The sequence below is a fragment of the Rutilus rutilus genome, assembly GCF_951802725.1.
Source record: "Rutilus rutilus genome assembly, chromosome: 12".
Taxonomy (NCBI): domain Eukaryota; kingdom Metazoa; phylum Chordata; class Actinopteri; order Cypriniformes; family Leuciscidae; genus Rutilus; species Rutilus rutilus.
The window spans coordinates 27,017,620-27,035,062 of record NC_140217.1 but is presented as its reverse complement, the minus strand read 5'-3'; the positions used below and the strand labels follow the sequence as shown (position 1 = coordinate 27,035,062).

At 35.4% G+C, this 17,443-nt stretch overlaps 2 protein-coding genes across 2 annotated transcripts; one reads left to right on the top strand and one right to left on the bottom strand.

The window, feature by feature from the left end:
- Positions 1-343: 343 nt before the first annotated feature.
- pomgnt1 (protein O-linked mannose N-acetylglucosaminyltransferase 1 (beta 1,2-)) lies at positions 344-12,556 on the bottom strand. The gene is made up of 23 exons (XM_084424855.1): positions 12,408-12,556; positions 12,162-12,235; positions 11,866-12,064; positions 10,668-10,770; positions 10,318-10,433; positions 10,161-10,226; positions 9,908-10,021; positions 9,695-9,812; positions 8,545-8,643; positions 8,315-8,442; positions 7,138-7,208; positions 6,724-6,799; positions 6,516-6,599; positions 6,292-6,333; positions 6,142-6,200; positions 5,831-5,903; positions 5,475-5,603; positions 4,460-4,585; positions 4,169-4,233; positions 4,033-4,077; positions 3,795-3,930; positions 3,381-3,490; positions 344-1,754 (listed from the first exon to the last, which is right to left on the bottom strand). Exons 3-23 carry the CDS (start codon positions 12,031-12,033, stop codon positions 1,673-1,675), a joined length of 2,010 nt encoding a protein of 669 aa, XP_084280981.1. The 5' UTR covers positions 12,034-12,064; positions 12,162-12,235; positions 12,408-12,556; the 3' UTR covers positions 344-1,672.
- Positions 12,557-13,186: 630 nt separating this feature from the next.
- Positions 13,187-15,414, top strand: LOC311300533 (uncharacterized protein). The gene is made up of 7 exons (XM_084424854.1): positions 13,187-13,249; positions 13,335-13,385; positions 13,613-13,972; positions 14,336-14,374; positions 14,488-14,529; positions 14,605-14,692; positions 15,163-15,414. Exons 2-7 carry the CDS (start codon positions 13,355-13,357, stop codon positions 15,317-15,319), a joined length of 717 nt encoding a protein of 238 aa, XP_084280980.1. The 5' UTR covers positions 13,187-13,249; positions 13,335-13,354; the 3' UTR covers positions 15,320-15,414.
- Positions 15,415-17,443: the final 2,029 nt, after the last annotated feature.

Sequence of the window (17,443 nt, the reverse complement as noted above, 5' to 3'; positions counted from 1 at the left end):
GTTTTTTTCCAGCAAAAAAACATCCTGATCCAGGTCTAAAATATAAACACTTAAAATGGGCTTACTATATAACGATTCAGGGTAAGACAAAAACACGTTGGAAAAAGGATTTACCAAACAAAAGGTTGAGAACCACTGCTTGCCACATTATAAAATCATTATTATAATTATTAGATCTCATTCCAATTTATGTCATGATTAAAACAATCATTAAAGTAACAGCCCTTAGCCTACTATGCATCCTGCAAACATTAAGAAACAAATAGCTACAGCAAAACATAATACAAATTTAAGAAAGACAACCAAGGAAAAAAATAAATAATAATAATAATGGACAGAGGGGGAAAAAGTAAGAAAACAGTTTTATTTTATACAAGAAAATCAATTTTAACTACTTAAAATACAAAACTGTTGAAGAATCTGACATATTACACACAACCTCAGCAAACTTGAGTACACAATATGTTGAGATGACAAACATTTCTATTATGGTATTGCACATGTTCCAGATATTATGAAAATGTTTAGTGGCATCACAAATAAAATATCTGTAGTGATTTTAGCACTGATCACTGAAACCCACAGCAATCAAATCTGAAATCTCCTCCATGAAATGATTTGGACATTATTGCATGAGAAATAAATTTTTCACCACATCTTCACTTACAGAAACTCACGTTTACACAGGGTAGATCTATGATGCAGCTGAGATTGCATTGATTTCAAGTGTTAAACCTCCACTCTGCTCATATAAGGCTCTTTAGTGGCTGTGACACAAAGATCTCACCTAAGCAGCATCAACTATCATTCTCTGCGAAAGAGGATTCTTAAAATTCTTAAATCTGGCTGGAAAGACATTTTAGCACAACATTTAATAATAATAATAATAATAATAATAATAATAAAAATCAATCATATAGTTTAAAAACCGTCAGTTTCAGACTGTGCAGTCCAATAAAGGTCATTATGTGTCGTACAAGGATACTGATTGTATGTTTTCAGCCACTAAAGAACTCAAACTAATAAAAATATGATGATAATCTTTTGTTCTAAAAATATATATGTCTGTACATATATATGTCTGTACATAGTTCATTTGTAAACAAATGTAAGCCTTTTGTTTCTTAATGCATTTTTCTTGTGTAAAAGTGAATTCATTAGGTAAAAATAAACCTGCAGTTATCGTGATATTGACAAAATAAATAGACATAAGTTAAAACGTATGTGCAGGACGGCCCAAAGCACTCAGTGTCAAAAAAAAAAAAAAAAAATTACGTCTGCCATATCCTCTTAATCCCTTTTTGCAGCTGTCATATTCAGTAACTCAAACCAGCACTGCTAATACTTTAAAACATCTATCAGTTCTTTACTAAAGTCAACCCTTCCAGCATGAACTCCTATGAAATGTCATGACCTCAGGAAATGCTCCCAATGCAAAATACATACCAACAACAAGAGAAGGTCACCTCACACACCGTTTTTAGAAATCCACACTCATATCGTTCTAGTTTCAAAGAGCCTGTAGTTCCTAGAGGCTACCAGCACAGGATGGTTCATCCTATACTTTGTCTTGCAGTAGCCTCAGAGAGTAGCACAAGGCCCATTATCGGCCTGACATAGGCCTTGTCTGTTAGTGGTTAGGAAAGGCCCTTTGCGTGGGATTAGCAGTGTTTTAAATCTGTTCCACAGGAGGTCCCTCCTCTTTAGGTGCTGGCTCCAGGTGAATGGGAGTGACATTATTGGGCTTCTTACCACTGGGGGAAAAAGATGCAGTGAAGGTCACGCACAGAAAATTAAAAACATGCATGCACACATTTTAAATGAAGTAAAATAAAGTAAGAGAGTAAAATAAATAAATAAATAAATAGTTTCCAAGAAAAGTTTTCAGCTATTAATAACCATATGTTTGGCTTTTATTCCTTTTAAGAGTGTTTTTAATAATATAATATAATTCATATCATATCATATATAAAATTGTTTATAATATGTAATTCAATTTACTGATTTACTACAATGATTTTTTTTTTTTCTAACCCCTGAAACTGACATATTTTTTCTATCTGACATGCTTTCCAAGTTAAGTATTGTTAATAACAGTAAAGGTCTTTAATCAAAAGGAACTGGATGAATATTTGAAAATAAGGCTCCCGATCTGAACTCTGACTTGTGATGCAGCCTGAATCATAATGATACCGTGTTCGTTCATTGTCCCAGAGGAGAAGTGGCCCTCTGACTGAGCCTGGTTTCTCCTAAGGTTTTTTCCCTCCATTTTGTCACCTGATGGAGTTTGGGTTCCTTGCCAATGTCGCCTCTTGCTTGCTTAGTTTGGGACACTTAATATTCAACAATGTTATTGATCTGACTGTACGGACGCTGTTGTATGAGAACTGGACGATGACTTTTTTTGTTGTTGTTGCAGAACTGCTTTATAGATTAAAGGTGCATTGCGCAACATTTCATGTTAAAAATACCCGTTTTTCGAACCCATACATGCTTAAACAATTGCCTGATGGGCTGAATGAGCCCTTCTATGATCACTGCGATTGCCTCTATAATCCTGTACAGTAAAATAAATAAGAGGGATTCGGGTCGGAATCGACTGGGCGTGACGTCATGCGCGTTCACGCTCACCTGGCTATGTCTGGCAGGTTTGTGTATTCGCCGCCATTATCCGCATCAGCGAAGACAACTCAAGCGACTTTTGCAAAAGTAGAAGATGGATTCAAAGAGACCGGCTTCTAGTTCATCCCAAACCCCAACGCAAACTCCACATAACCGCGTGCACAACTCTGGTTGCAGTTTCGCGTGTCGCCAGAAGGGGACATAGTTCTGCAAAAACTCAGAGACTTGCGCAATGCACCTTTAAATGAACTAATTCAGTAATTGATTATCTTTACAACGGAACTGAAACAACAATGAACTGACTTCACCTGAACAATAGCCGAAATGCATTATTTTCCTGTTCTCACTGTAAAGCTACTTTGAAACAATCTGTATTGTATAAAGCGCTATATAAATAAAGGTGACAAAGAACTGTGACAAGAATTGCTGAGATTATAAAAAAAAAAGGCTTGGAAACAACAATTAAGAACAAAAAGTCTAAATCTAAATCCAACTGAGAATCTGTGACACTTTTGGGGCACACACCTGAATCTGAACTGAACAACCTGAAGCAAATCTGCCAGGAAGAATGAGCCAAAAATCCAGTGAAGCTAGCAGCATAGGATGGTTCATCCTATACTTTGTCTTGTGTTTTTGGTTTCATTGATGTAATGTTGTATTTTTTAATAGAACATTTCTAACATAAAGCAGTGTCACATATAAATAATGTGTTCCTGTGCTTGGAAATTAGATAAATCAATTGTTAAATGTATACTCACGAGTACGGGGAGATTGGAACAGCAACTACCACGACATGGTTCTTCTTTCTGAAGAGCCTCCAGAGTCCTTTGTGATAACCTCGTACATCCAGGTCCCACACGTGCAGGCACTATAGGCAATAAACAAAATGAGGCCATAACCTAATACTACACTCCCCTCAGTATTTATTCCCTTATATTTCTCAGTGTCTCTAAGCCATTTATCTACCCTTGCAGTCTCTTCAACATACAAACAGGCCACAGATCTCATTCAACAGATTCATTGCAACCCACTGTAACAATAAATGCAGGGTAAATAGTGGCTAACCTGCTAAGAAATGCAACCATTTGTTCATTGAGATGCTCAAATAAAATCTCCTATTTATATTTAAACCAAGAATATTCACAAAGCATCCTCAACTAAATGCAACAGACCTTTGCCAGTTCTGTCCAGGTATTTGTATCTGTCTCCTGCTCCATTTTGATGAACATTACAAAGGTCTTTCCCTCAGTGTCTGGGATAAACGAGTCTTCACATGGGTTTTTACTGTGGTCCAGAACCTCAGCCTCACTGCAGACACACAAATGATTACTGTAGTTGTTGGTAATGATGCAGTTTTAAGGTGTTACATTAACTCTGCAATGAAGGACTAGGATTTTCAGATACAATTACCGGAGTAGGTTTTGGATTTCAATCTCATAAGCATCTTTCTTCAAGCTGTAAAAATGGAGAGAATATCAAAAAATATTGAACAGGATATAAATAATAGACAAAGAGGCCAATTAGAGACAGCAGGAACAATACATACCTATCTACATTTTTCATCTGAACATTCGGAATAGTGTTGAACTTGTGCTTTTTAAAGTAAACTTCCTGTAGAGAAACATGCATTTCATTGAATTCAAATTGTATATAAAACATTGTCTATTTATAATATTTTACATTTTAAATAAACACTGGATTCACAGAGTCAGTTCTCCATTGAAAAATACTCTTAGTAAATAAAATAATGGTTAAGATAATAAAAGAACTGTTGCAAGTAAACTAACAAGTAAACAACAGAAATTAACATAATCGTCAGTATAACCATCTCACTTACATGGAAGTAACCATTCATATTTAAGCCAATGATGCCAAAGTGATAAGAGCGGGAGACATCAGGAATGACACACTCTCTCCCCTTCCTCTGTTCTGGCATCCGCATCCACATGTCCCAGTCCCATAGCTAAGGGATGGCAACAATACAAATAGAAGAAACAAACAAAAAAAGTTATCAGAGGCAGGTTTAATATATTTAGATGATACACTACTGTTCAAAAGTTTGATGTCAGTATTAAAAAAAAATTTCTTGAAAGAAATTAATATGTTTATATTCAGCAGACACATTAAATTGATCAAAAGTGACAGTAAAGACATTTATAATGGTACAAAAGATTCCTTAAAAAAAAATCAGTTTCCACAAAATTATTAAGCAGCAAATGCAACTATTTGTTTCCAACATTGATAATTAATTTTTTTCTTGAGCTCCAAATTAGCATATTAGAATGATTTCTGAAGGATCATGTGATACTGAAGACTGGAGTAATTGCTATCACAGAAATGAATTACATTTTAAATCATATCAAAATAGAAAACAGTTATCTTAATTGTAATATTTGGCAATATAACTGTTAAATTAATGCATAAGAGACAAAAAAAAATAATCTTACCGACCCCAAACTTTTGAATGGTAGTGTATGTAGAACAGTATGCAAACCTGCCAATTTTCTTCTCAAAGTTTCAAAATGAAGACACTATATGTTCCTATTTAAATAAATCAATTTTCTGGTCTTTTCTAGACACTATACATTACACACCAAACTGACTCTTCAAAGGTTAGCAATGTTATTCAAATCAGAGAACAAAATGCAAAATTCCATAGTGAGAACAGCATTTCCCACTGGTGAAAGAAGGAATAATCACTGTTAGAAGGTTTCTCATGCATGCAAATGGAGCGGAAAATTGTGCTAAATGAGACATCACTTTTGAGGGATTTTGCATGTAAATTGTAAATATATTAACTTTTTCTATTTAGACATAATTTATAGGCTAAATGTGGGAATTAGCTGCCTCACCTTCTCAGGAGTTGGCCATTTGGGCTCCAATTCATCCTTGTAAAGGCTTTTTTTAAGCACCCAGCCAAGGCCAGGCATACTTTCCACTCTGTACAACAAAGATGGGTCCTCTGCCGTGTGCTCGTAGCCCTACAAAACAGCACAGCAGCAAGGTCATGTGCACTGCTTGAAGGCCTTTCAAGACTTAGAGAAATTTAGGCTGAGGATACACTAACCACGGTTTAGCAGAAGAAAAATATACCAACAGAAAGACCATATGGCAGCATTCCACCCCCCGCCCCGAGATGTTATCAAAGTAAACAGTCTATTTTCAAGTCATGAACAAATCAAAAAGAACTCTTTTTTTTTTCACTCACTTGGTCATTCCAGGCTGAGATACAGTACAGACTGTCATCCTCACGCAACAAATGGATGGTCTGACTGAGAAAGCTAGAGACAAATGTAAAGTCATTTAGAGATGATGTCAAATGTTATCCAATCTTTTCTATTAAGATTCGTTGAGCTGATTCTGCACTCATACATTTCAAAACAAGCCTGTGATATATAATATAGAAGTCTGCTGCCATCTAGTGAATATATTTTAGTATTACAGGTGTAATTCAGTAACATTTTATATTATATTATATCTTATTTTTATATTATATTATATTAAATTAAACATCCATACCTGAAAAAATCTATGGAAACGTCCAGGTCCTCCTCCAGGACAATGGCAAAATCTGCATCCTAAAACATAATTTTTCCCCCCCAAAGTCAGACACTTGCAAGGTGTTTTACAATGTAACTGTAGACAAATAGCAGGTGAACATTTACTTACTGGATGCAGATTAAAGGTTGCAGTCAAGCTGGCTTTGTAGTGCTGAGACAAAAGGAACAGCAGAACATTAGTACCATCTTACGGTCATTCACATGCTTCGACACTAAATGCTTTTCCACTAAAGCTGAGCCCACAGCAATCAGCTGTAACTGACCATTATGTTAAGTGACCTTTCTATGTTAATTATTCATCTTTCAAAAAAAAAACAGCCTCGAACTTATCACCTGTGACACTCTAGCGTTCTTAATACTGATAGGCGTATGCTGAACTCCTTTAAGACCGAAGAGATCCACCACATCCATAGGTTCCTAAGCAGAAAATGTTGTTGTTAATTCTGTATATATGTATGAATCGTCTTACAAAAATGAAGAAGAAAAAATAATGCATTGAAGAAGAGAGAAAAAAAAAAAAAAGAGGAAAAGGAGATGGCACCTCATAGTATCCATCGATGAAAACAGTGATCATCTGTGGATTGACACCATGGGAGGAAAGAAGAGAGCGCAGCATTCTAGAGAAACAAACATAGCTTATACATCAGTCTGGTATTAAAGGTATGCTTTCTTATATACAGAGATTCTGATTTCTCTCCTGAAGCCAAACCAAAACTTATTTTTATGTGAGATCATGCCACATGATCTTTCAGAAATATCTAATATGCTCATCTGGTTCTCAAGAAACATTTCTTATCATCAATGTTGCTAACAGTAGTGCTGCTTAATAATTTTGTGGAAACCGTGATGTTTGTGTTTGTGTGTGTGAGTTTACATATGTGCACAAATTTAACTAATACATACATGAGGTGGTTTGGTAGTATGGTAAAGTACAAAGAAATCTAAGTTTACTAACCTATAGAGATAGTTTGGTCTATTTCCAGCTATAACAGCTACTGGGGTGTTGTAGACATTGTTGTTAGGCAGCTAGACAGGACATGGAAAGGTTTAGTCAACAACACATATTTAAGACAAATACTTTTTTCTGCTGTCTAAATGCTGATATAAATGCAAAGTTATCTCAGGATGAAGGATATAACAACCACTTACTAGTGAAAGTTTAAACACTTTTGTTTGAAAAAAAACAAAAAAAGGGTAAACAAGGAAACCTTGTAGAGTCTGTCTTGGTATCATGCATTTTGTTGTGTGACGTTTCTGATACCAACATCATGGTACCAAAAGTTTATCACTGTAAAATATCAGCATCTGACTCTGATGAATGTACCACTCTTTGTATTTGGAATTTCATTATCCTTTAAGTATATTTCAAGTAAGTAAAAGTAAAAGTAAAATTCATGTTCCACTGACTGTGATTTTGGTATTGATCCAACCTTAAGATATACTACTGTTCAAAAGTTTGAGGTCAGTAAGATTTTGCTGCATTTATTTGATAAAAATACAGTAAAAACAGCATTAATATGAAATCTTATTAAAATTTTAACAGTTTTATATTTTAAAAAGTAATTTACATCTATTATGGCAAAGCTGAATTTTCAGTAGCCATTACTCCAGTCTTTAGTGTCACATGATCCTTCGAAATCATTATAATATGCGGATTCGGTGTTCAAGAAAGATTTTTAGTTGAAAACAGTCACGCAGCTTAATATTTTTGTGAAAACCGTGATTCTGAAGTAAAAAACAAACAAAAAAAAACAGCATTTATAATAGAAATGTTTGTATTTGTAACAATGTCACGTTTGATCAATGTAATGCATCCTTGCAGAATAGAAGTAATAGGCCTGTTTTTACAGACAGGGCTTAGATTAAGCAAGAATTAGGCCTTTAGTTCAATTAGGACATTTAAGTAGCTTTTTTAAATGGGCCTTAGAAAAAAAAACATTACTGCTGTGCATCTTGACATCCTCAACAAAACAATGGAAGTTGCTTTCAGTTAAAACAGCTCAAACATGCCATTTTAGTCCAGGACTAGGCTTAAGCCTTGTCTGTGAAACTGGGGGATAAAGATCTACTGACCACAAACTTTTGAACGGTAGTGTATAAAAGGTATTTTAGTCACATGATGTGTGTCTTACTGGGTCAGGATTAAACTCTATAGGGGCTGGATCTTTGCAACTACAAATGCTCCCATATCCTTCCACTTTACTGCAGAAAAGTTTCCTCCGGCGGTTCAGCTCTGTGTCTGCCCAATGGCACTCAGCCTCTAAAATAAATCATGACATAAACAAACAGCTCTGATATAACCCATAACGTAATTGCAACATGTAATCTAACAATCTACACTCATATAAATTGGCAAAAATACCTTCAGAAGCGGTCAGCTGGACCTCAGTCTTCAGCAGCACAGGATCACCCCATGTGGACAGAGCAGGAGACTTGGAGTGCTTTTCCCCATACACTTGACCTGAGAAAATAAACAGTATAGGGATGAGCCCGAAGCTGAATGCCTTATTCAGAAAGGCACGGATAACGGCTTCAAAACAAATCACACATTTTACAGAGAATGAAAATAGTCTGCAGACAGTCACTCCTCGTGTTAGCTGGATAACAAGCAAGTCAGGGGATAGCACAATATTATAGTTATATTTCAATCATGACAACGAACTTAACCAGCATTTATTAATAAACATGGAATGTACATAGGCATGGTCTTGGCGGACTTGATCTGCTACGCTGCTGCTGGATGAGTGAGGATACGTCTAAAAATGCACATGAAAACAGTCAATTGAATTCAGGCTGCTGCAAGGAAACAGGGAGAACCCCCCGAGCAGATCGTGGCAGGTGGTGCTGGGGAAGGTGGAGGGCTGCAACGAACCGGAACTGATCCGATTCAAGTCAGGAATAAATAGGTTACGTAGATAGAACAAACAGAACGATTGGACGACCAATCGGCTTTAAGTAAACCAATCAGGTGATCAGAAGAGTTTCATGGCTGAACTTTATATCAAAACTCTAAAATCACTACACAATGAGTGTGTAAAGTCTATGAATACATGAGCACAATGTTCACAAATGAAATAGCCGTGTTGCCGTCTATGCGTCTCTCAGAAATCAGACCTTGTCAGGAGTAATATCAACGTACTACATTATACGCATTTTCTACTAGAATATTTGATGTTTCTATTTAAATGTTTTAAAGCCATGATACACGAATGAGCGTAAACTGAAAATGAAATGAGCACAGCACAATCATAAATTATGCGTCTCTCAAAAATTAGAGCTTGATAAGAGTGATATCAACTAAGATACTGAATCGTACACATTTATTACTTTTTATCTGAATACAGAAATAGATAAAAAATTATTTTGAGATTGTAAAAGATATTGCCTCCGCTGCACACCCCTAAAACAGTACACTTATATCACATCACAGAAGAAAAATAATTAGCCATGAGATACAATAAACAAACATACCTAGTATAATAGAGTGAAAAGACAAAAAGCATTGTCCTTACCTCCCTTCTTCACGACCAGAGTCCACATATCCCTCCAGCCTAAGGTAACAGCTACCTGACTTCCCAAACCTTTGAGAAGATTCTTCGCAGAATCCTTCAAGTGGAAAGTCCCCTCATCCTAAAGAGGCCAGTAAGAAATGAACTTACAGACAAACAAGTTAAACAACACAAATCTAAAATCAACAAAGTGGATGGGAGAGGCATTTCTTTAACCTTAATAGTGAAGATGAGGATTCTGCCACGTGTGACCATGTTGAGGAAGAGGATCATTGCTTCATCCTCATGGGGAGAATAAGTATCAAACACTCTTTTGGCCATAACATGACCCTAAAGGAAGACGATACAGCAACATTTAATTATACAATCTTATAAGTAAACAAAATAATGATGGAGTGGACATCATAAAAATGATAGTAATAATACAAGAAGATACAGTAGATTATGAGGTGTGACTGTGTGTGCTTACAGTGGCCTGATTTAAAACTATAACATGTATGCCTCGGCCCTGCTCCCTCATCTCATCTTCCAGCACCTGCAAAAACACATCAAATATTGTCGATATCGTTATCTGGTAACAGTGTGGCAAATGTGTTATATCATAAAACAGGTTTAGAATCACTTACAGTGGTGCCATCCACTGCCACATACACCTTAGAGCGACTAGAGTACACCTCAATATCCAAAACCTTCCTCCCACTGGCTGGCCTGCGTGGGGTTTCCATGTTAGGCAGGGCATCATCTGAGAAAATGTTCAATGATAGCAAAAAAAAAGAATAATTCAAAGCTAATTACTAATTCAGCACTGAAATAGTTACAAATAAATAAAAAGGATAAAAAACATACAAGTGTAGTTATTTGATCCACATATGCTGAAATAATTCCACTCTAGACTACTTAATATTTCTAACATGTGAATTGGCCAATCAGGTATCATAAAACATTTAGTGTTCACAAAGACAGTTTTCAACATTACCATATTCTTGAACAGCATCCTCCTCACTGGCAACTCTCCTTGTGTCAAGAATGAGTTTGATATTCACAATCACTGTGATCAGTAGAAACAGGACAGCACTGGCCTGCAAACACACACACACACACACACACACACACACACGTTTACTTCGCTATCTAAATGGGGACATTCCATAGACTTCTTTTGCTTTTATTTACAGCTATTTTTTTATATATATTTTTTTTATTATAACATCTCCAAAAGGAGGTTTTGTCAGATGTAGCTTATGGGTACATTTTTATTCTCTACAATATTGTTAAGCAGGTACACACACACACACACAAACATAAAAACTGTGATAATTGAAATGACATACAGTGGGGTCCAAACATCTTAGATCACTGGTGAAAATACTTTTTGTAAATTAATAAAAAAAAATATTAGCAGCATTACAATTCAAGTACAAGATGAATTGCAAAATGAACAGTATCAAAATTCTAGTATTTGTTATAATGACAGCAACTCTAAAGCTACATGAACACCACAAAAATAAATCCAGATGATCATGTTGTAAAGCATGATTTGAAATGTTCCACTGAGCATCTGGTGCTTCACTGGAAACAAGAACATGACCTTTTGTGCAAAGGTCACATGACCAGTGTCACAAATTTGATCTGAATTGTGAGCAATACATCTTATACATTTTAATTCAAAATATGTCTTGTTTTCTTTTTTCTTTTTTTTTAACCCTACTGTACCTCCATCTCAGGATCAAGTGCTGCCCAGCTAACCATAACAAGTGACCGTTACATAACTGCAACATAAACCAATAACCAAACTTTAATTGTGGCAATGTAATTAGAAACCGGAAAAGTGACATTTCTGGATTTGTTGCTACAATCTGTCAGTAATTGCGACGTTGCAGACCAACAGTTGCGTGTGGTTATCACTCAGTTGGTTTATTATATTTCTAATTGATTATCCGATGGCCAGACATGCAGTAGTTTAACTTAATTAATGTCCTCATTTGCACAAAACTAATTTAAAGGTTATTTCAACCGGTGTGTGAATTATGAATGCAGACTCAAAATAAATTCAGTTTATTGTTATAAATACAGCAATGAAATATTTTTATTTATAACAAAAAAGTAAGAAAAAAAAACCAAAAACACCCAGCTCTAATCTTATCAGGCATAATCTTATAAAGTGACATGCTGACCTGGCAGATTCGTCGCATTGCTCTTTTGTTGGTGAGTCTGTATTTCCATGTTAGGTAGAGGCTGCGCTGCTGGCGGGGGATGAAGGGTTTGGCTCTTGGATTGGGTGTCCAGGTGTCCATGGATGTCCAGTCCTTCCCACTGCTCCTGATCACAACACCTGTCTGCATCCGACAACGCCTGAAATCACGTATTCTTCATCTACACAGCACGGTGCAATCATAGTAGTTATAAATTATGGACATAAATACTGCTCAAATATTTTTTGCAATGTTAAAATATGATGCAGGACACACACCTTTAATGTAGGATACCACAAATTCTTGATGAACTGCTAAACTCCATTTGTAACTTTTCGTGCATGTGTACGAGCTGATGATATGAATACCGAATTATTAATAGCGACTATGGCAAACAGATGGTGAGGTAACGTTATAGCTATCTGAGCACAACAGCTGAAATTCTTTCAAAAAGCCATTTCTGTTGCCTTTGGAAATTCTGTTGATTGTAACTCTAAACAGAATAAATGCTAGTGACCATTTACCTCAGCAGCATGTTATGTTGAACGGAAACGACGTCCCGCCTCTCCAGAAAATTTAACTGTAATTTAGTTTATGTAGGGTCTAGTAACATTCGGCCATATGCAGGTAATAAGCACTATGAAGCCAGAATGCAGGACAGAGCCTCTATTTCGCGTTTCAAAATAAAAGCCTCTTATTTGTCCTGTTAAAAGTTCTGTTCAAATTATTAACAAAATCAATAAAAATAACTATCTATAGAAAATATAAATATATATACGAAATTATAGAACCACGAAATTTTTAAAAATATTACATTAAAATAATGAAATTATAAGAATGAGCTGAAAGCAGTGTAGTTTCTCTTTAAATAGCCATTTAAAGAACGTATCTAGACTACTAGGCTACTCAAAATCACTGTATGACCTAACATGCTCTTTTATGTTACGAAAAAATGACTGAATAATTAAAGAATATATATATATATATATATATATATATAAATCTTTGTAAAATGTCAAAATTCTAAACAATACTTACTAAGCAAGAAAAAATTAAACAAATAATGTTTAAAAACTCATATTAGGATATAGAGAGGGCTTGATTTGCGGGGACTGATTTGCTCATATTGAAAATGCATAACAAAAATATGAACTTAGAGAATTATTGATATATACCAGAAGTGTCAGTGTCAGCTGAACTTGCCTTATTTGTTTGTCTATTTAGGTTGTACTTTGGTCAAACAGATGTGCAAAGAGGTTGTATTTCTTTTTCCATTAGGCTACTAATTTAACTGGTTATTCCCAATTCCCAGTTTACAAACGGTGTGTGAACGGATTTATCAGATCATCTCTTGCAAGCGGAAAAGGTGGGGTAAATAAATGCCTCTAAATGTTCGGTTGGGTGTTGCACTGTCATTATGTCTCTCTTACATACTTTTTCTCTTTAAAAAGGCCCAGCGCTAAAGGAAAACATGGGACTTATGTCAGCTGCTGGTTACTTAGGTAAGCTTTTTCTTCTTAATATATACTCTTGTATGAACTCTTTTTAACAATTGCCTGCTCAATTGTTTAACTGCTCAAGAATCAGATCTAAAGCACAACCCACTGATCTGTTTTGTCAATGTTTATCCTATAATTCCTAAGCCTGGTTTAATTGATAAAGTCTACAATACACTCATTTGATGGAGAAACATGTTAACATATTGTTGTTGCATTATATATCTTTTCAGTGCTGCTTTCCTCCTTGTTCACACATGGAGCATTTGAAAGTGTGAATCAGTATGAATCAGTCAAAGATTCTCACTCAGACGCTTCTCTAGAGGTCCGGCCTGACAACAGACAACACCTCAGGGGGGGAAAGTTTACCCTTCGCTGCTTACTAAATGCTGGTAATTCAACAGGCTGGATACTGATGAGGCTCCAAGGTGCTAAAACGAGGTCTGGATGTTTGCAGTTGAATGGCACAGAATCTATAGACGGGCCTGAAGAATGTCATTTCATTGACATTGACAGTAAGAACAGTGGACTTTACTGGTGTGAGAATACTGCTGAAAACAAGACAAGCAACACCATCAACATCACCGTAGTCTGTAAGAACATCAGTGGCAATAATAAAGATTTTTATTCGTTTTTTATTAATATCTAAAATACTTTTTATTAATATGTGAATTGTGAAAAGCTGGGAGATATATTACAATCACACACACACACACACACGTGTGTGTATATATATATACATATATACTTTATATATATATCTCATCACAATCGTATATATCGTATTGTGACATTTTATAAACAGTTTAATGTCAATTAAAAAAGTGCACTTGTGTTTTGATCGTATGAAAGTGATTTAAAATACTCATTAAAATCATAAAAGGATACTTCAGTATATTGTAAAGCAATACACTTATATGCATATATTTATATATAGGCCTAATCTCTGTTCCCAGATGGTACAGTGATGAGCACACTTCATCCAGTGATGAAAGGTGAGTCAGTAACTATAGCTTTCAGTTAGATGTGTGAGGTCCGTATATCTTTTAAGTCACCGTGTATACATAATGTGCATAATTTTATCAGTTCAGTCACTTTGTGTCTTTAGAGAACTCCACAGCTGATTCAGAAGATGAAAAGCCATATACAGGTATGAGATCCAGAACATCTGTGATTGAATTTGGGTTTCAGTGCTATAGCCATCCCTATAAACTCTGTAATGCAGGAACTTTGGTCTGGGTGTCGGGTCTCTGTATCATCTTGGTTCTTCTGGTGCTTCTTCCTGTGCTCTGGCTGCTGTTTCCAGGTTTTAGGTAGGCTACAGTATACCAACACACTTGTGGCCATTTGTAACTATTTTGGCGAATTGGTGGTGATTTTGAATTAATTCTTTCATTTTCGTACAATCTGCTTAAAACCAACTGAGGGTTAGTTTTAGTGGTGGACCTTCATGTGTAGTTCCCCCCCATACCTACAACGCCCACTTTTTTTTTTTTTTTATGTATTCGTACAAATCAAATCATACGAACTCATACAAGATCACCAACTTGTAAAATAGTTGTTTTCAAGGGAAAAGTTCAACGAGAAAATGAAAATTGTGTCAGTATTTATTCAACCTCATGCCATTGTGAACCTTGAGATTTAGTATGACGAATTTACATTAAAAAAAATCATTGCTACAGTAGTTTATTTTAATAAGTGCATGATATTAATTTCATTGAAGACTTCTGTGTCACATTGCTCGCTGTATCAAATATCTGCAATGTTTATGCATGCTTTTCAGAGAGAAATTGCCTGTCTGTCCAAATCGGGCATTTAGAAGGGAAAGGGTCCAACAGGAAATGCCTAAAACCAAGCAGGACGTGACTGAAATCCAGTGGGATCTTCCCTGGATGGAGATGGACAATTTGTTGGACAAGCAACAAAATTCTGGCAGATGAACATTCCACATTCCAAATGTGGATGTTATCAGATACAAACAGTCACTGTACTTTATTAAGTGAGTCATGACAAAATAAAGAGGCCGATACTGATGTATGGAAGTGTTTTCAGTTGAATAATTGTTAGCTTTGGATATGGGGTTAGAGGTCTTTAAGGAATAATTACATCAGCTGTTTTTATTTGCAAAATGACTATTGGTTTGTATTTTTGAATGGTTTAACATAAAACCTTCTGCAAAGGACGCCAGGCAAGCTGATGATGAACATGTTTTTGTAGAATTATGGTTATTTTACAGTGCAGTGTTGACATAGAACACATTTATTTAAATAAATAAAAAAGATAAATAACAGAGATGAATCATGCATCAAAAATTGACTGAAAATGCTAATGTATTCAATGTTGACACATGACATTTGATAAACTGTTTAATGTCAGTCTTACATCATAAAAAGTGAATTTCTGTATACTAAAAGTATTCTTTTATGATTAACATTTTAAAAGGACATTTTAGTAGTAAGCAATTTAATATATACACTTTCAAGAATGTGTAAGCATTTCTAAGCGTATTGTTAAGAATATTATTTTAAATAAATACATTTTAAAAATGCTAACAAAATACTTATTTATCTTGTGAATTATCATGTGATTTCAATGCATTTTAAAATGTTAAATGTTGTTTAGTGTACTTTATTGTAAAATGTGTTACATGAAAATGTATTATAAATAAATGTATTTTAATATGTATGTCAGTCTGTTTTCAGTTCAAAGACATGGCCATTTTAGACTATAACCGAGCAACTTTATGTATGCTTTTCAGATTTTTAAACATCTCAAACTCAACATCTTAGACATATGCAAATTGTACAATTTACTTTTAAATTATATTTGGCTGAACTCCTTAAAAACAATACAATTGCTCCAAAAATAAAGTAGTTCATACAACTCATGCACTAGATTTCAAGTCTATAAAAGCTGGCATTTAAGTCGCATCAAAATGCATCACATCTCAATAGATCACAAAGAGAACCAGTGAGGTTTGGTATTAATGACGTCAAACTGGCACAGAACATCAACCACGACTGAATGCACTAAACCTAATGTGACAGTACAGTATGTAGGGAGATTAGCATCCAAATTGAGACTCTCCCAGCATGGGCGTCTATTTAGAATAATTCATTCCTACTCCCCCCACCTCTATCCTTCTGTCCTCTCACTCAGACATGCCCCCTGCCTGTCTGGAGATCTGGCTTGACAGCAGACAGCACTTCAGGGGTGAGCACTTTTCCCTTCGCTTCTCAGTAAATGATGCTAACTCAACAAGCTCTCTATAGATGCTGGGGACGCTCCATCCAGATCAATTAACAATGAACAATAGTATATTTGTCAGTGCAAGATTTACATTTACATTTACATTTAGTCATTTAGCAGACGCTTTTGTCCAAAGCGACTTACAGATTAGGACTAAATTAAGCGAGTCATCGTGAAGAGGCAAAAAACAACACAAGAAGTGCTTCTTCTTTTTAACAATATGACACTAGAGTTAAGGCCCTTTTGTTTCAGTAAAGTGGTATTTTAGGCATGTTTTACACATTGTCATCATCATAGACACTGTTTTCCAGAGCAGCTCCAGGCCAAGGGAAAATGAAGTGAAAATGTCCTCTCATGTTGAGTCCCTGGAGCTGTCACCTCAGGGATTGCATGTCCTGGTTTTTGTCTGGCTTATCACAAACAGACTTTCTAGTGTACATGCTCCATGCAGGCCTTGAAGGACCTGACACAAGTACATTTCTATGCTATACTTTGCTGGTACAGGTGGAAGGAAAGGAAAGTTGTGGACCTCTTAAAGTGACCTGAAACCTGGATTTGAAGCACACAAAAATGAATGAATGAATGAATGAATGAATTGGAGCCAATAAAAATCACCAATAAAATCACCAATAATAAGGTATACATGCATCCATACATACATGCAGGCTACATACAAACATATGCATACATAGAATCACCAAAATGTTATAATTAATAGTGACTGCGTTTGCTTATTAAGCTTAGATATGATGACATGATATTTTAACAGACAAAATTAATTTCTGTTACCAGGAGTCAAATGTTACCCAAAGTAA